Source organism: Microcaecilia unicolor, chromosome 1 (genome assembly GCF_901765095.1).
Source record: "Microcaecilia unicolor chromosome 1, aMicUni1.1, whole genome shotgun sequence".
Taxonomy (NCBI): domain Eukaryota; kingdom Metazoa; phylum Chordata; class Amphibia; order Gymnophiona; family Siphonopidae; genus Microcaecilia; species Microcaecilia unicolor.
Genome location: NC_044031.1, coordinates 213,676,689 through 213,695,328, shown reverse-complemented (window position 1 = coordinate 213,695,328; position 18,640 = coordinate 213,676,689). Strand labels below are relative to the sequence as shown.

The window sequence follows — 18,640 nt, the reverse complement described above, 5'->3', positions numbered from 1 at the left end:
TAAAACTTTATATAGCTGGTACTACACCCCTAGCTGTTTAGCTAAGATGTTTGGAACGGGCTCTGCCCAATGCTGAAGGGAATGTGGAAATGAAGGCGACATGTGCCACATATGGTGGTCGTGTGAACATGCACACAGGTACTGGGAACATATTGTAGATTTTATATGTTCAGTGACTACTGTTAAATATCAGATGAAAATGGAATATTGTCTACTACATTTCAAGCCACAGGCAGTTAAGCAACATATACATCAATTTGCCACACAGGTAGGTGTTTGTGGCGGGAAAGCTGGTATTGGCAGCCTCCTGGAAAAAACCCCGGCTGCCGGACATTGCAGTAGTATTGGAAAAACAGGACTACATTAAGCTAATGTCCAAGCTTACAGCATTGAATAAAGGGCGTTTAGCTCAACATCAGAAAATATGGGACCTATATGATACTTGGTCTACATTTATTTATTTATTGTTTGCATTTGTATCCCACATTTTCCCACCTCTTTGCGGGCTCAGTGTGGCTTACAATAAGATAAGAATAATGAAAATACATTTGTTACAACTTGGTTATGGGTTATATTGTACAAGTTATGCGAGATAATTGAATTATCATTAGGAATATCACAATGGGACGTTAACATGAAGCTTAAGGGCAGTGTTAAGACACAAAGGCATGTGGTGTGCATATTTCTGTGAGTAAGTGTATGAGTAGTGTTGAATTATGGGGGATGGGAGATCATAAGTGGATGTATGATGCATTGATGAACAGTGAGTGTGGACTCTATGTGTTTTGGTTCTTTCCGTGAACTTATAAAACCATACGAACTGTATAGGCGAGGGGGGGTGTGAGGAGGGGGGAGGGAGGGGAGGGAGGGAGGGGGGTAGGTGGGGAAGCTTTAGTAGCAAACACTGGACTTCTCTAACAATATGTATTACTTATATAACTAGCCTACCAAGTGTTGGAATTGTGATCTTATCCTGGTTGTACAAGGTTATGGAAAATGCATAAATAAAAAGTTAAAAAAAAAAAAAAGGTATTGGGACATTCACACAGTAATGCTGGAGTAAAGGCAGAAAATAAAAGTAAAAACATTAAAACACCTAGGGATGTGAAAGAAATCCACTTTGTAAAAGACCAATTGTATATAAAAAAATTCTAATGATAAAAAGATATGTGTAAAATGTTTAGAGGAATCAGAATAAAAACATAAAAAAGTGCGTAAAAAATAATAAATGATACAATAAAAGCGTTTAAAAACACATTTGTGTGGTGTACATTACAACCCACTGAGCAGGACTATAACCATCTTTCCAGAGCACACTCCACCATGTCCAGGATCAATTATGTTCTCGTCACTAAAGACCTCTTTACAGAGGTAGAGTCCTTCATTATTGGGCCCACAGAGGCCTCGGATCACGTGTGGGTGGTGGTGACCTTGCGGCTCTCTGTGGGTTCTGGGCACCATTCACAATGACAATTTCCTGTTAAATTATATCATGATGCCCATTTCTTGGATTATTTGGTAACAAAGTGGAAATTATATGAAGAGAGTAGTCAGGAACATTTGAATGATTCTATTTTGTTTTGGGACGCAGCAATAGCTGTTTTGCGAGGAGAAATTTGACCTACTCTAGTTATCAGAAACACGCCTGTCAGCAAGAGTTTTGCATTTGGAACAGAGAGCCACCCATCTGAGGAAACTGTTCAGGCAGCTTCACACTTTGCAGTGCAAAACATTGCTTTTAGAAGCTCAGCAGCCCAGCGGTTAGACACTTATTATAAATAAATATAGTTAATACAAATATGGCAATAAAAGTGGCCGCCTTCTGGCCAATTTAGTGAAGCGGTCTAGGGGGCCTGCAAAGGTCTTGGCTCTGCGCGATGAACAGGGTGCGGCGGCTCATACTGAAGAGGGCATTGCTGTTCTTTTTTGATCTTTTTATGCCCGTTTATTGCAGCTTTATGGATCACCATATTGATAGTGATGTGTACCTGTCCAGTCTGGATCTCCTATGCATTTCCTCTGAGGCCTGGACAAGCTGAATGCTCGTCTTACAGAGGAGGAGGTGGATTGGGTCACCCAGCAAAGCCCTTTCCATAAAGCGCCCAGCCCTGATGGGTATCGTGGAGAATTTTATAAACTCCTTATGGATTATATTGCATCCATTTTAACATCCATTTTTAATACTTTCATTGACAGGGATTCTTTGCCAGACTCTTTATGTTTGGCACAGATCATTATCTTGTTGGAGCTGGGTCAAGATATGGAATATTTAGAATCTTATCTTCCTATCTCGATATTAAATTTTGAAGCGAAGCTGTTTGCTAAGATATTGGCCAATCGTTTGTCCCAAGTATTCCCGTCCTTAATAGCTGAACCCCAGGTGGGTTTTGTCTGTGGAAGGCTGGTCGAACCTCAGGTGGGTTTTGTCTGTGGAAGGCTGGTCTCCAAGGGTGGTCGCAGGGTATCGTGTTCTTGGGGATTCATTTGCGGAACTACAACATAAGTTTTTTTTCCCTTGGTGGACTATTTTGGGTGCCATCAGTTGGCTAGCTATTTTCGTAGTTTGCCTCCTAATACTATGACTCTTCAATTTGCATCAAGATTACATGAATTTCTTGAAGGGGATGCGGTTGGACAAGTGTCCATTTCATGGTTTCATAGGCTATTAACTAAACAACAGGCCTCTCCTTCCTACCTAGCTTTTCAAGAGGCTTGGTCTATAGATTTTGGTCACCTTTTGCGATGTCCCCTGGGTGTCCCACTGTTTAAACCCATCCCGCAGCTGGTGCATCAGGCTGAGTTTCAGGAATGTCATTGCCCAGCGATTCACCATGCATATTTTTTGTAGAGCAGAACTTATTGTGCAGGCTGCACAGATATCCCTTGTTGTACCAAGTGCCATGACCAGGACAACACCTTTTCTCATGACATTTGGGCATGTTGGTTTTTGGGTGGCTCTCGGATCTATTTGCAACGCATTCTTGGCCATTCCCTGCCATTTTCATTGGAGGGGAATGGCCAAGAATGTGTTGCAAACTTAGGGCACGAGCACTTACGCTTGCCAAAACTTGGTGTAAATGCTCACACCCAACTAATGGCAGTTAAGCATGTAAATTCAGCTATTGTATAACACAATGAGGAAATTTTGGGAATGCCTCTGACCTGCACATGCCCCTACTGTGGTCACACCCCCTTTACAGTTGCATGTTATAGGATAGGGCACAGGGCAGATCTGCATGTAACTCCTAATTACTGCCAGTTAAATGCTTGATTATTGATTAATGCCTAATTGATTAATTAGTTCATGTGCAGATCTGGAATCTGCACCCAAATTTGGGCAACAATCTGGGAGACTGTGTGTTGTGCACCTTAATCTGCCCTATATTTTATAGAGTTTCTGTTCTCAGCCTCTGACATATTTCTCCGTCATAAAATAAGCATAAAATATCCCCCATTTGTCACATGAGGAAGATGTTGAGTATCCTAAATTTCAAAACTTTCTTTCCTAGACAAATTCAAGATGCAGATCATTTTTTTGTTTGCATCAATGGAGCTTTTGCAGCATCAAACAAGCCTTAGATCTAGCTTAACCATCAGGCTCATTATAACTTACAACATATTTTTCCCATTTATCCACCATCTCTTGGGCTTTGTGCAAGTCTATGAAAGAATGCAGCAGGGATTATCCTGTCTTCTTGCATAGTGAAGACAGCAGTGTGTCAAATTTTAGGTTTAAACAATCTTGTTATGGTACAATGTAACCTGTATGTTGGATTTAGTTGCATTGAATTCACAGCCACTCTAAATTTACACAGAGTCTGACATACGAAGGGGTCGTATTACTAAGATACAGTAAAATCTGCAGCTATTGCAGAATAGTGTGTGACTTTACCATAAGGTAGCTGGAAATTTAATGTGGCAACCACTGGCAGTGCTCCCAACATTTATTTTGTTACATTTGTACCCCGCACTTTTCCCACTCATGGCAGGCTCAATGTGGCTTACATGGGGCAATGAAGAGTTAAGTGACTTGCCCAGAGTCACAAGGAGCTGCCTGTGCCTGAAGTGGGAATCAAACTCAGTTCCTCAGGACCAAAGTCCACCACCCTAACCACTAGGCCATTCCTTCACCACATTGGCCGTTACAGGTGCACATTAACTTTGCAGATACTGCAGGGTAACTGTACTTGAACTAGAATGGAAGTACTTAATGCTTCCTATTTTTATTTTATTTTATTCAAAACTTGATATACTGCTTTAACTGACAGACAGGGAAAAGCAGTTAAACAAATAATAATAGGAGTGTGAAAAAGGAACTACAAAATTTATAGCAGTGACCCATATACTCAAGAATACACGCAACTAGGACAATTGCTCTCATTCAGGAATTCATACTGCACTATGGCACCACATTTATTTATGCCGCCAGACTAATATTCAGATTGAACAGATATTCTAATGTATCATCTTACCTTACTCAAATACACTGGCTTCCCATATCAGGAAAAATAAGATTTAAAGCTGCCTGCTTAGTTTTTCAAATTAAATCAGAACTGCTAACAAGAGTTGCTTCACTATACCTGGTCCAGTCCAACAGACTAAGGGCCCTGTTTACTAAGGTGCGTGTTTTTAGCGTGCCTACACTTAGTGCGTGCGCTAACCACGTAGGCGCCTGTAGGAATATTGTAGGCAGGTACATGTTGAACGCGCATTAAAAACGTTAACGTGCCTATAACGCTGCTTAGTAAACAGGGCCCTAAGAGATCAAATGATGCTAGCGACACCGTTTCATAAGGCAATCTGATATCAGAAGATCTTCAGCTCTCTATTCCCTGTACTTGGAGTTAAAACATGGAACTCTCTACCTTTGGCCATCAGAATAGATAATAAAAGACTTAGCTTCCGTAAGAGGCTAAAGACCTTTCTTTTCCCAAAAACCGCTTCATAACAAACCATTATTATGTCTGCCTCCTCTTATTTCCGCCAGTCTTTCCGATTTAAGTTCTTTTGACTCATGTATACAATCTAACAGTTTTTAGCATTGTCAAACCCAGAACTGATTTGATTTTGCTTGCATGCCTGTTGGAATAGCCATAGGAGGTGGTAAGTGACCCCATACTAAATGCAGAAGTGCCGATTAGCAAGCATTATTCGCAGCACACTAATAATCACAAAACACCTTCCATGCCCATTCTTCACCCATGACACGCCCCCTAACCAGGGGCGTAGCCAGACTTCGGCGGGAGAGGGTCCAGAGCCCGAGGTGAGGGGGCACATTTTAGCCCCCCCCCTGCCATTTTTTACCTCCCCGCTGCCACCACCACCTTTGACCCCCCCCAGAGCCAAACCTTTTGACCCCCTCTTCCCCCCCCCCCCCCGCCATCGGGTACCTTTGCTGGCGGGGGTCCCCAACCCTCACCAGCCGAAGTCCTCTTCTCCAGTGCGGCCGCGTTGCTGATCTGCAAGGGCAGGCTTCTGTTTCTGTGAGTCTGACGTCCTGCACGACTCACAGAAACAGAAGCCTGCCCTTGCAGATCAGCAACATGGCCGCGCCGGAGAAGAGGACTTCAGCTGGCGGGGGTTGGGGACCCCCGCCAGCAAAGGTACCTGGCGGGGGCGGTGGGGGAGGGTTGGCGGCGGGAGGGGGTGTCGAAGGGGTTGGCGGGGGGGCAGGGCCAAATCTACAGGGGCCCATGCCCCCGTGGCCCCACATAGCTACGCCCTTGACCCTAACACAAAAAGCACTTAACATGCAGTTTACCATACAACCCCCTTAAATTGCGGTTGTGTGTTAGCACTAACACGTGGTAAACTGCCCATTAAGCACTTAACACAGTTTAGTAAAAGGAGTCCCCTAAGTTTTAAATCCTATACAATGGGAAAAAACTGAAGTCCAGCGTGTTAATCTATTTCTCGATTACCTGCCTTCAGGTACACATGCTATTTGTATGATATAAATCAAACTTTTACGTTCATTCTGAAGCATTTCCTTGTTAACTTACTCATTGCAGACATCATTGCCAACCATGGAATATATGACTATAGCTGGTTTATCCAATTTCTTCTTTCTAGCCAAACTAAAAAAAATAAAAATAAAAATGGATAATTAAATAAACAATTGCACTTTCTCTACTTCTGACAGATGTTACTACTCCATCTCCCACCACTTGCTGTCTTTTTTAGTAAGACTCATTGTTCATGTGGTTTTGATATGGTCATGGATTTGATATACTGTCTTCCTCTGGTATGTAAAGGGTCATGAATTTGATATAATGCTTTTCTATGGGTACAACCAAAGCAGTTCACATATATTATATGCAGGTTGCATTTTAAACTGTACATGTGTACAGAATCCATCATTATCCCTACTACTTCTACTACAACTACTTATCATTTCTATAGAGTACGTACAAGCCCTATAAGAACAATCAGGTTTCTGCTTACTAAAGATGGGAGCCTCCATCACCCAACTGTCATAGATTATTACGATTCAACAGATTATAATTTGACATAATTATATGGTAGGCCAAATAGTTAAGTATAATACGAAGAAGAAATTCCAAGAAGTCATATCTGAATATATCACTTATCAGCTGAATTATGAATCAATATGGATGCTGGATTCTTCAGAGGATCAAATAAATTGTGGGCTGGGTTGAATAACCACTGCAGCTCCTTGTGATCTTGGGCAAGTCACTTAGAGGCGTACTTTCCAAGCACGTAGACTTACAAAATTACATAGTAACCTGTGGAACTTTGTAAGTCCAGGCGCCTTGAAAATGAGCCCCATTATGCTCCATTGCTTCAGATACAAACTTAAACTGTGAGCCTTCCAGGAACAGGAAAGTATCCATTGTACCTGAATGTATTATGCTTTGATAGCTTTGGGGCTTGTAGTGGATATATGAAGAATGATAAATAAATAAGGGCTAGATTCTGCCAGGACTGCTGAGAGGGAAGGGCTGGAGTGGGGTGGGGGGGGGGGGGGGCAAGATTCCCCAGGCCCGGCCCAGTGCCAGGGTCTGTCTCTCTCCTGCTCCTGTGTGTCAGGACCTGGGTGATTAAATTAACACGATAACCCAGGTCCTGGCACACAGGAGTAGAGAGAATGACAGACTGAGTGAGGGGGAAGAGAAGATACAGGAAGGGTAAAGGGAGGCGGAGGCTGGCCGAATGGGGAGGGGGCAGGGGGACGACAGCAGACCGAGTGGTGGGGTGGGGCAGGGATCAGTGGCCCTGCTATGGGCCTGGCTCCGTCTTTTGGTGGCCCTAGATCCTGCAAACGGTGTCTAAAATATAGATGTGTCCAAAAAAGGTGCTTAGCACTATTCTATAAACCGTGCCTAAAATAGAATAGTGCATAGGGCCAGGGAATGTGTCTATATTTAGGCACAGCCACTTATGCCACTGAAAACCTGGTATAAATACCTGTCCCTAAATATAGACGCGTTCCTCCAAATTCTATAACAACGTGCATAAATTTGAGGAATGCCCATGACACACCCACACTCCTCCCACGGCCATGCCCCTTTTCAGCTACACATGTTCGAATTTACGTGCCCCTATTTTTAGAATATGCCTAAAAAGATGTGCGCGTAAATTCCAGTTATTGACAATTAGTGCTGATAATTGGTTATTGGCCAATTATCATCACTGATTGGTTCATTACTCAAGGCACATGCATAAATTGGGCGCATGCCCGATTTAGTGTGCATAACTTGCCACGTGTTCTATAGAATCCGAGGGAGTGTGTGTGCCATGGGAGTTAGAGAGCAGTTTTTAGATCACTGTATAAGAAGGATCATGAAGGAGGAGCTGATTTGGCTGCTTATTGTCCTATATACAATCTTCCTGCATTGAAGGAAATGATGGAAAAAATGGTTCTCAGTTAGCTGACTAATTTCCTTGAGAGGTTTAATTTCTCCACCTAGCACATTCTGGGTTCAGAACCAGCCATAGCAGAGAGATGGTTTTGTTAGAGATGGTGGACAGTGTCCAAGGGCATGCAGATTTAGGGTATGATATCTTACGGTGGCTTGGCCTGCTAAAGATTGGTGATAAGGAAAAGGTGTTGGCATGATAGATCATTGGTCCCAATGTCTGTCTTGGCAGGGTCAACTGTCAGGATTCTACCCTGTCTGGTGAAATCTGCCTCAGGGATAATTTGTATCCCTGTATCTATTTAACTTTAATTTGGCACCCTTAAGCCTGAATGCTTATTCAGTTCGACATAGATCTTTAATGCTATACTAATGATATCCAGCTGTTTGTGTACTTTAATGAAGAGGAGGAAGCCTGTATGGCCTATATGAACAGCTGTTTGAATATGGTGGTAGAATGGTTTCCAGAGGAAATGTTCTACATGAATATAAATGAATCTGCTGTGATGTGGATTTCAAGAGCAGGGAATCTATTGTTATATGTACTGTTCTCTAAGGGTCAGTGGCTAAAGAGGCAGGATTCATTGGTTAATTTGGGTGCACACCTTGATATGTTAATGCATATTAGAACTGCTGGGCTGTCATGTTTTTACCAACTTCAATTGATCTGTAAACTCAAAGTGTTTATAGAGTAACAACTTGTGCATGTTGGTTTTGGCTCTGGTAGGAGTAGGTTGGATTATTTCCACTCTTTGTTGCTGGGATGCCCACAGGTTAGTTTTGGAAGCTGATGGTTCAGTATATCAGAGCAAGGCTTCTTCTCAGTAGTACCAGGCAGAAGGCAGAAGTACATAACCCCCATTACTGCAGCAATTACAGTGGTTGCTGGTGTTCAGAGAACAGTTCAAGGTTGTATATATGGTTGATTGGGCTTTGTAGAGGGATCAGCCATCATCCTGCTGGCTGCTAGATTTAAGGTGAATTCTTTGAGACCCTTTCGTTCCCCCAAAGGGGAAGGGAAAGGGAAATGGGACTTGATATATAGCCTTTCTGTGGTATTTTGCAACTACATTCAAAGTGGTTTACATATATACAGGTACTTATTTTGTACCTGGGGCAATGAAGGGTTAAGTGACTCACCCACAGTCACAAGCTGCAGTGGGAATCGAACCCAGTTCCCCAGGATCAAAGTCCACTGCACTAACCACTAGGCTACTCCTACACTCCCTTTCTTCTCTCTATTGTGTACACTTGTCCTCTATTGGAGGGGTTCTTCCAGTTACATGGGTTCTCTGTAGTGGAACACTCTTCCCTGTGGACTTAAGAAGGGACTTATCTATCAGCAATTTTGTATGCATGGCTTTTTCATCTAGACATTTGGAAATGAGACCAGTTAGGGAGAGGTGTTCTGTTTGAACTATAACTTTTGCTGCTGTGGCACAGGGGGTAAGGGTTGCTGGGTTTTATGATAGGGAATATGTTTTTTTAAATTGTTGTACTATATATGTAATCTATTTTGATTGTAAACTGATTGATATCTTTTGATAGATTAATGGTATATCAAGTTAATACATCAAATCAAAAATATAACTTCTAAGAACTGGGGGATGGAGGATGTGTAAACTAGTATAAACTGATGGCTTGGAGGTGTCTGGCAGCTGATTACCAGATATTTCTAGCCTAGGCATTTAAAATGCACTTCTACAAAACAGATTCTTGTGTTGAGCCCCAAACCTACAGTGTTCAGTAAACATACTTAATTAGACAGATAGCATACCTTTCTATAAAACCCATTATATTCTTGGAGGAGCCACCTGGATAATTACACATAAGAAACAAACAAAAAACATGTAAACAGATGAAAATAATTTTCCAGAAATGTGAGAGGCCTATATTCCTTGGCCACCTGCAGCTAGGTATTTTTTTTTTTGCTACATTTGTACCCTGTGCTTTCCCACTCATGGCAGGCTCAATGTGGCTTATACATACAGATACTTATTTGTACCTGGGGCAATGGAGGGTTAAGTGACTTGCCCAGAGTCACAGGGAGCTGCCTGTGCCTGAAGTGGGAATTGAACTCAGTTCCCCATGACCAAAGTCCACCACCCTAACCACTAGGCCACTCCTCCACTCCACTAGTAAAGCTATTACCTTGGCTACAATTTTAAACTACAGTAATGAAAGAATGTGTTGGTCTGGTGGTCCTGATGCTTTTATTGCTCATCTCTTTGTCCGACACACAACAGTATATGTTCACCCAATAACATTTCATGTAAAAAAACAAACAACTTCCATTCACTAACAGCACAAGTAATAAAATATATCCATGTTATCCATGCCTGAACCATTTGTGTCTCAGCTGTTAAACCACAGTTCCATTTGTTTTTAACAAATAAGATTTTCATGCCCTGGAAGTCTGAATTCATTAAGTACCAGAAACACTGAAGCTGGACTTACATAGCGATCAGAAGGGCCAGCTGCCTAAAATGCAACCCTGAAAGTGCACAGGATATGGTAGGTAACCTAGAGCAGTGTCTCCAAAGTCCAGTCCTGGAGTACCCCTTGCCAGTCAGGTTTTCAGGATATCCACAATGAATAGGCATGAACTTGATTTGCATACACTGCCTCCATTATATGCAAATCTCTTTCATGCATATTCAATGTGGATATCCTGAAAACCTGACTGGCAAGGGGTACTCCAGGACCGGACTTGGGGAAACACTAGCCTAGAACAGTGCTTTTCAACGAAGCCTTCGGGGCATGCCCAGCTAGTCAGATTTACAGAATATCCACAATGAATATGCATGAGATAGATTTGCATACCAAGGGAGTACCTGCAAAATCTCTCATGTGTATTCATTGTAGATATCCTGAAAACCTGACTGGCTGGGTGTGGCACAAGGACTGGGTTAAGAAGCACTTAGCTAGTGGTTAGAGCAGCAGGCTGTGAACAAGAGATACCAGGATTCAAATCACATTAACGCTCCTTGTGGCCTGGGGCAAGTCACTTAACTCTCCATTGTCTCAGGTACAAACTTAGGAGTCCTTTTACTAAGGTGTGCTAATGAAGTAGTGGGTGTTAAATGTCATGCAGCCCATAGGAATACAGTGAGCTGTGTGGCATTTAGCACGCACTAACCTGTGCACTAAATCCGTTAGTGCACCTTTGTAAAAGGACCGCTTAGATTGTAAGTCTTCTGGGGACAGGAAAATACCTATTATACTTGAATGCAATTTGCCTTGACCTACCATTGTAAAGGTGTGAGCTAAATACAAAATAAAAAATATAACTATTAAGAAGAGTTGTAAATCAGAGTTTCTTTGCGCGCGTGCACGCACGCATGCACACACACACATACACACACACACTCTCTCTCTCTCTCTCTCTTTGTTGATGGGGCCTACAGGAAGAGCAATTCTATGTATGTTAGAACCTGGGTAGAACCAGTATGTGGTGAATTCAGAGCTCCATGTGTGTGCTGAGCCCTAAGGTTATGGAACAACAGTTTTGTTAAAATAGCTCTTTCACAAAAATCAATCTTTAAGTAGCAGAAGCTCAGACATTAAAGTTCTATCATTTCTCATTAACATGATTATTCCACAGTGTATACCATGAGATATATAGCAAAAAAAGGAAAGGAGGGAAAACTCCTATGAATATATACAACTCTAAAGAACAGGAGGGGGGCAATTATATTCCAGCCAACTACAGAGGTGAGTTACCATGCATAAAATTGTTTATTAGTAAACAAACAAAAAAAATTAATGATGGCAACATTTTTTGTAATCAATAAAATACATAAAAAGATTGCTTGATCCTATGATTGTTTGTTAACTCTTGAGGCGCTTGCTGATTGTTCTGCCCATTTTTGCTGAACACATGCCAATTTATTGAAAATATTTGCCTATACATGAGTCAGACACATTTCTTGGCTAGATTCTATGATTCCTAAGGCAGGCGTTTACCGCTGAAACAAATCTTTGTCGAGTCTGGCAGTATATTTGTGTGTACTGCAAACTCCTTTCTGCATTTAGAGTCTGGCAATATTTTCATGTGTATTGCAAACTCCTTTTTGTATGTAATAGAATCAGGCAATCTTTTTATGTATTTTATTGTTTTTAAAACATTTTACCATCATTGGGGTTTTTTTTGTCTACTAATACACACAATTTTATGCATAGCCATTTGATGGATGAGACAACAAAATCTCAAGTATCCCACACCTGTTTTATTATTATTTTTTTAAAATCTTTTACTCATCTCCCTCCCAACCTATATTTCTAGCTTGTCTTCTCTTTTGCCCTTCTTTGGATTACATCTTTCCTATCCTTTATATGGTGCTTTCTATAGGCTTTCAATGCCCTTTCTGGCATATAGATCTTCCACTTCCCTCCTTTCTGTACTTTTTGACACATCCTTACTACTTTACTGTTTGTATGGTATGCAGAAAAAATGTACTTTAAAAAGATAAACTAATACAAATATATAGCTACAGTAGCTTCTCTCTCTCTCTCTTTCTCTCTGTATATAGATATATGGCTTCTGTTCAAGTGGACACTTAACATCACAAAAACTGAGAAATATTTCACAGAAAAATGTGGGAACAAAACCAAAACCCCTGTGGAAACTAATTGTACTTATACTCAGCTATTCAATGTCTAAACTTCTCACTCTCATTCTTCCATGAATCAAAAAATAACAAAATGTGGAGGAAAATACCTCAGATACCCAAGCAGTCATTCATATGAACACAGTAAAATTGACTTGACTGCCTAAAAATGGGTTGCATACAATCACTGGTCACAAAAACGTCCATATACAGATGAACTTGAATGTCCTGCTTGTGAACATATAGGATCACTACCACCATAAGCTTGGAGAAGGTCCTTGATGCTGTGGCAAGACCTAGGGGCAGCACTCAAAACTGAAAATGCTTGTTCAGAATGCAGAACTGCTGGAAATGCTTGTGTTTAGCCCTGACTGCCATATGGAAGTAGGCCTCCACAAGGTCCAGAGATGTGAGGAGCTCTCTTGGCCTGACAAGATCACTGACCTCAGTGTCTCCATATGATAAGGTGGGACGTGAAGGAGCCAATGACTCCCTTTAAGTCCAGAATGGATTGAAAAGAGCACTCTTTCTTGGGCTCCACAAAATAAATGAAATAATGGGCTCTTCTTTGAACTTGCCTCAGCACAGGCTCTACCACTCTCAATGGAAGAAAATGCTGCACTATGCTCTCTACTAATCTGGTCTTGAGAGAGAAACCAAAGTGGGGCACAATAAAGGCATCTGAGACAAGTATTGCAAACTCTAGGGTTTACTCCTTTAGAACCACCTCCAACAACTGCTGGTTTGAGATGATAAGGGTCCATGCCTCGTGAAACAAAGAGAGATGACCTCCAACCTGCATCTATCTAGAGGGGCACACAGATTCTTAATCTCCTGGCTCCACGACAGGGCAATCTTTTCTGACCGTGAGCCACTGAAGAACTAGCTGAGGCTCTCTTTCTGGACAGAACACAGCCCAATCCTCAGCCATGACCCATGTGATATAGCCTTGCCTGCCATGTGGTAGCTGTTGTGGCCTAGAGTCACCTAAATCTTTAACAAGCTTCTCCAGGTCCTCTTCAATCTACCTTGAAAATTAAGCTTGTTCAACCAAGACATGAAGGCCGAATCTGCTGACCAGTGCTGGAACCAAAACCACCTACATGTGACCATCACAGAGGCCAGTGACCATGAAACATTGTGGACAAGGCATATAGAACATCAGCCAAAAAACCTGCTCCAGACTCCATACAAGCCACCTCCAGTGAAGTGGTCATCTGCTGCATTCATTGCAGGAAGGCCCTCACTACCTAACCATCACAGACTGAAACTTGAACCTTGAGTAAAGACAATCCTTAAGATTTGAGTCACATTCCACCAGAACAGTAGTCTTCTTTGACACTACCTTAGGGAGATGAAAAAACATCCAGATCTTCTCCAAGGGGCCACAGCCTCCTACTCTGAAAGAACCATTTGTGAGAGGGTCTGATGGAATGAAAAGAATTTGGCAGGCCCCCTCTAAGATGGGGCCTCCATCCGTAACCTCTTCCTGAACTGCTGTAGAAATACGAAGAGGCAGTGTCACCTGGTCAATCAATGAAGGCAGCTCTCTGCAAAACAACCTGACTATCAAAGAATCATCATCTTCCTAAGAGAGCTGTCTTTCATTCTGGGATGCACTCCTCAAGAAGGAGCCTTCCTCTGACAAGTCTGCCTCCCCCCAGATATTTTCTACTGAGGACAGATGTGGGATTAGGGCTTGTTTGGTAACCAAGTCCTCACTGAGCAACCTAGCCTACTGGCTTCCACGAGCCCTGGTCCACCAGAACCCATGATCTAGAGTAGTGATAGTTATGAGACTGCATTATAGCAGTGGTTCTCAAACCTGTCTTGGGGAACTACCAGCTAGTCATGTTTTCAGGATATCTCTAATGAATATGCACTGTGCCTCTGCCCCTGCCCCTGAACAAGGACCTAGCCATACAAATCCAACAACACTCTCCTCAAAATTGTCACTGAGGTCCTGATTCACTTGTGGTCCTATATCCACCAAGTGGCCCGCCATGGCTCCTCCCAGGCCCTCCTCTCCAGAGGACGGGGAGTATCACATCAGCAACCAGACCTATTCTCCCCTGCACCACTTGGGCTGCATGGGATTTTGGCACTGTTCCTACCAAAATTGGCTCCACCATGCCTGCTGCAATGGGAATAGAGGCTAGCTCCAAACCCAACTGACAGTGGTTTCCGGGACACCCTGAAGCCTTAAGGCGCTGAAACTACTGATGCCCCATTGCATACAGGACACTATGAGCTGGTAGCACTACTGATACACCGGCTCCTAGATGTCTTGCAGCAACTGCTCATAGGTATATCTTCCCCCTCCAATTATGCCAGAGATAACTGTGGGCCGTCTTTTATCAATAATTCAGAAAATTACCAACAAAGGCTTACAAGAAGGATTCATTACTATCAAAGATAAAAAGTTTTTGGACAAATATGATTCAACAACACCAGTAATGTACTTTCTACCCAAAATTCATAAAAATTTGCAAAAACCTCCCGGTAGACCAATTCTTTCCTCTAAGAATTCAATTTTGGAACCTCTTTCTATGTTCGTTGATCAATTTTTGAGACCTGAAGTATCTAAAAGTAAATCATATATTAAAGATACCACTCATTTTCTGAATAAATTGCAGGAGGTTGAATGGGATGTGAATTACATCATCTAGATGTAAATTCGCTTTATACATCCATCCCACAAGAAGGTGCAATTAATGTTATTAGTGAAACTTTGAACAGCAGACAGAGACTGCATTGTGTACCAACTGAGTTTTTAATTAAACTGGCAAGACTGGCCATTAAAGAGAATTTCTTTCTGTTTAATAATAAATACTACCTGCAAACGAGTGGAGTCGCCATGGGCTCCACATTTGCTCCATCGATTGCAAATCTTTATATGAATAATTTTGAAAAAACATGGATAGAGCACTCTCCATTTTTGAGTAAAATCCACAGATGGTGGAGGTACATAGACGATGTGTTTATGATATGGCATGGATCAGCTAATGATTTAAATATCTTTATTGCCTGGCTAAATAGTTGTGATGATAACATTCAATTTACCTATCAGCAATCAGCTAGGTCTATTCATTATTTAGACGTAGAGATTTTTTTAGAGCAACACACTATTTCAACACGAGTATACGAAAAATTGACAGATAGGAATACTTTTTTGCATAGTGAAAGCTGTCACCCGATCCAACTGAAGAACAGCCTGCCATTTTCGCAGATGTTAAGGATTAAACGTATCTGTTCTAATGATCAGGATTATAAACATCAAGCAAAGAAATTATCAAAGAAATTTGCTGAGAGAGGCTTCAGTAAGCGTGTCATCAAAAAAGCCTATAAAAGAGCCAAATTTAACAATAGAGATCTTTTATTGGCAGGTGCATGTCAAAAAGAGCATCGTGAAGATTTATGCACTATGGTTTTAAAGTACACAGCATCTAGTCCAACAGTTAGTAAGATCATTAGAAATCATTGGGAAACCGTACAGACGCATCCTATGTTTCAAGATGTTGGTTTGCGGATAGCGTTTGTCAGAGGTAGAAATCTTAAAGAGGAACTTTGTCCAGCAGATGTATGTGCTAATAAGAATAAACAGAAAGAAGGAATGATTGGCCATTATAAGTGTGGTACCTGTCAAGTCTGCAGAATCACCTTGGTGACAAAATTTTTTAAGGATGAAATAAATAATCAAACATTCCATTTGTCACAGTTCACTAATTGTAGATCAGAGTTTGTGGTATATGCCATCACATGCCCGTGCAAAAAGATCTATGTGGGCATGACGACAAGGATGTTTAAAGTACGGATGTTAGAACATAGAGCGAATTTAGTGAGACAAAGTATAAAGGAACCTATTGTAGAACACTGTTTACAATTACAACATAAGTTTGAAGATTTGCGCTGTTGCGTTCTTGAGAAAGTAGAAGGAAATCTAAGGGGAGGAAATAGAAAGCTCACGCTGCAACAAAAAGAAGCTAAATGGACATTTAAGCTTAAATCTTTAGAACCTGCGGGTCTTAATAATAATATAGACTGGCACGTATTCTATTGACTGATTTGAATATTGATCTGATTGGATGTTTTCCATGAATCAGCTGATCGAATTGTATTTAAAGGTTCTTCTTGGCGTGTGACGTCACAGCGCCATTTTGTTTCTGATGTGAGCAAACGGAATGTATGTGGACCGGTGTGAAGATCAATCGTTTGTGTTATTGTTATGAGTTTTACAACTGAACATTTTATTTTCACAGAAAACTGGAAAGCTCTATAAATATAATAAGCAAATGAGCACAGAAGTCCCTGAGGAAGCCACTTTATGGTGAAACGGTGGCGCCACTGGACACAAAAGCCAAGTGCTGTATTTATAGCTTCAATAGAGTATATAGATGTTGCTCACATTTGGCGCTTCCAGTATCACTACGGTGAAGAAGTAGTTTAAGTTGTAATTTTGAGGCATTTTATTTGCACATAAAAAAGAAAAGACAAAATTAGTGGAGAATAATTTATAACCCCCATGATAGAAACTATCAACGGCCATTTTTTGGCGTGTTGTAAACCTAGGACGCGTGGTCCGATAGGTTCTGAGGGGTTTTCTCCTATAACATCATTATGTGATTGACTATTTTGACTGGCGTGTTGCTTTTGTTTAGTATAGAATCCCTGTACCTTCCTTACATTTTTTAAAAACTGTACTCTGTAGGAGGGGGCTGGAGGATCAATTAAAAGTACAGGAATAACTCATCCCCGTTGGCGAGGTCCCACAGGATCCCTCCTATGTCTCCGTAAATCAGTCCTCAACTCTTAAAAATGGAAAAAAATTAGATGGTTCCCAAGGACCTATCTCCACACAAAGACTGATAAAATTAGGTCCATCCATTCCAAAGCAGAAATAACAGCACACACAGACATTTTTCCATCTTATAAGCCTCATTGTTCTATCAAACAAATCTAAAAATAGATAATTTGAGGTCAGTAGTCAAAATATTTACCTAGGGCATTACTTATATTTTATAATTTTGTCCTGCCAACTTGTTATCTGGACAATATTTATCTGGTTAAAGAGGAGATGATGTTGGAGGAATTACAGAGACACAGTTAGAGTTCATCCAGGCAGCTCTGATATTATTAAATGCTGGGCAGCTAAACCTAACTGCATAAGTCAAGGCACCATAATAATGGGCTTAAAGTTATCAGAATAACTTTATTTGGATTTAGCTCACATCTTTTCACCAGTAGCTCAAGGCCACCTACATTCACATACAGTAGGTGTTTCCCTGCCCCATGAGGGCTTAGAATCTAAGAGACTCATTTATTAACTTGCATTAACACAGTTTAATTTGAATCAAGTGGATTCAAAGATTCTAAGCAATAATGTTGTTTCTGTTGATTTATTGCGATAGCACAGAATGAAACACCCTTTTGAATGCAAAACTTAAGAGTCTACATACTATGGGGCATAGTTATCAATGTGGGTAATCGTTAAGACAGCTCATTGTACCACTAACTCATGCTATTTTACCAAAGGTCTCATTACTAATAACTAGGGATAATAGTAAAATAATCTGTTTTATTGGTAGCCCTCATTGATAAATGCCAAATATCTTCCCCCAAAAGCCGGTAGTTCCATTATCCCATACATTTGGCTAAAGTCTACAAGCAATGCATGTGATGAATCAAAATTTTATTTAAGTAAGAAATTGCAAAATGAATACATCATACCATTTTTGGAAATGCTCTGGTAGTCTCTGTGGTTGCAGCGGTTTCTGTCACGTAAGTGCAGGTAAATGGATTCTGTCCAGCCTCTGAAACAAGACCATAATACTCTTATCAGCAAAACTGATAACATGGGGTGGAATAAACTCAAGAACTATGGTTCTAGAATTATAAATCTGCTTCTTTTTTTTGTAATCAAAAGCACCCAATGTACAAAATCTAGATTGGTGGTATATTAAATAAAGGATTCGAATTCCGTGGATTCAAAACTGCTCGAGAGTAAAACCGATAGCAACAAAGTGATAGCAACGAGCAGTTTCGAATCCACGGACCCTGAAGAAGGACCTGAAACTCTGGCCACAGTTGGCTGTGGACTGTTGACAACTGCACTATTGCTCAGATAAGTTGAAATATGATATTCGACTCTGT

General features: G+C 41.2%; 1 protein-coding gene across 1 annotated transcript in view; it reads right to left on the bottom strand.

The window, feature by feature from the left end:
• AOAH (acyloxyacyl hydrolase) overlaps nucleotides 1-18,640 on the bottom strand; it is a 213,672-nt gene that overhangs the window by 47,924 nt on the left and 147,108 nt on the right. Inside the window, exons 13-15 of the mRNA XM_030204112.1 lie at nucleotides 18,218-18,300; nucleotides 9,658-9,694; nucleotides 6,003-6,077 (exon numbers count right to left, since the gene is read on the bottom strand). Coding sequence (XP_030059972.1) covers nucleotides 6,003-6,077; nucleotides 9,658-9,694; nucleotides 18,218-18,300 — 195 coding nt within the window. The remainder of the gene's footprint in view (nucleotides 1-6,002; nucleotides 6,078-9,657; nucleotides 9,695-18,217; nucleotides 18,301-18,640) is intronic.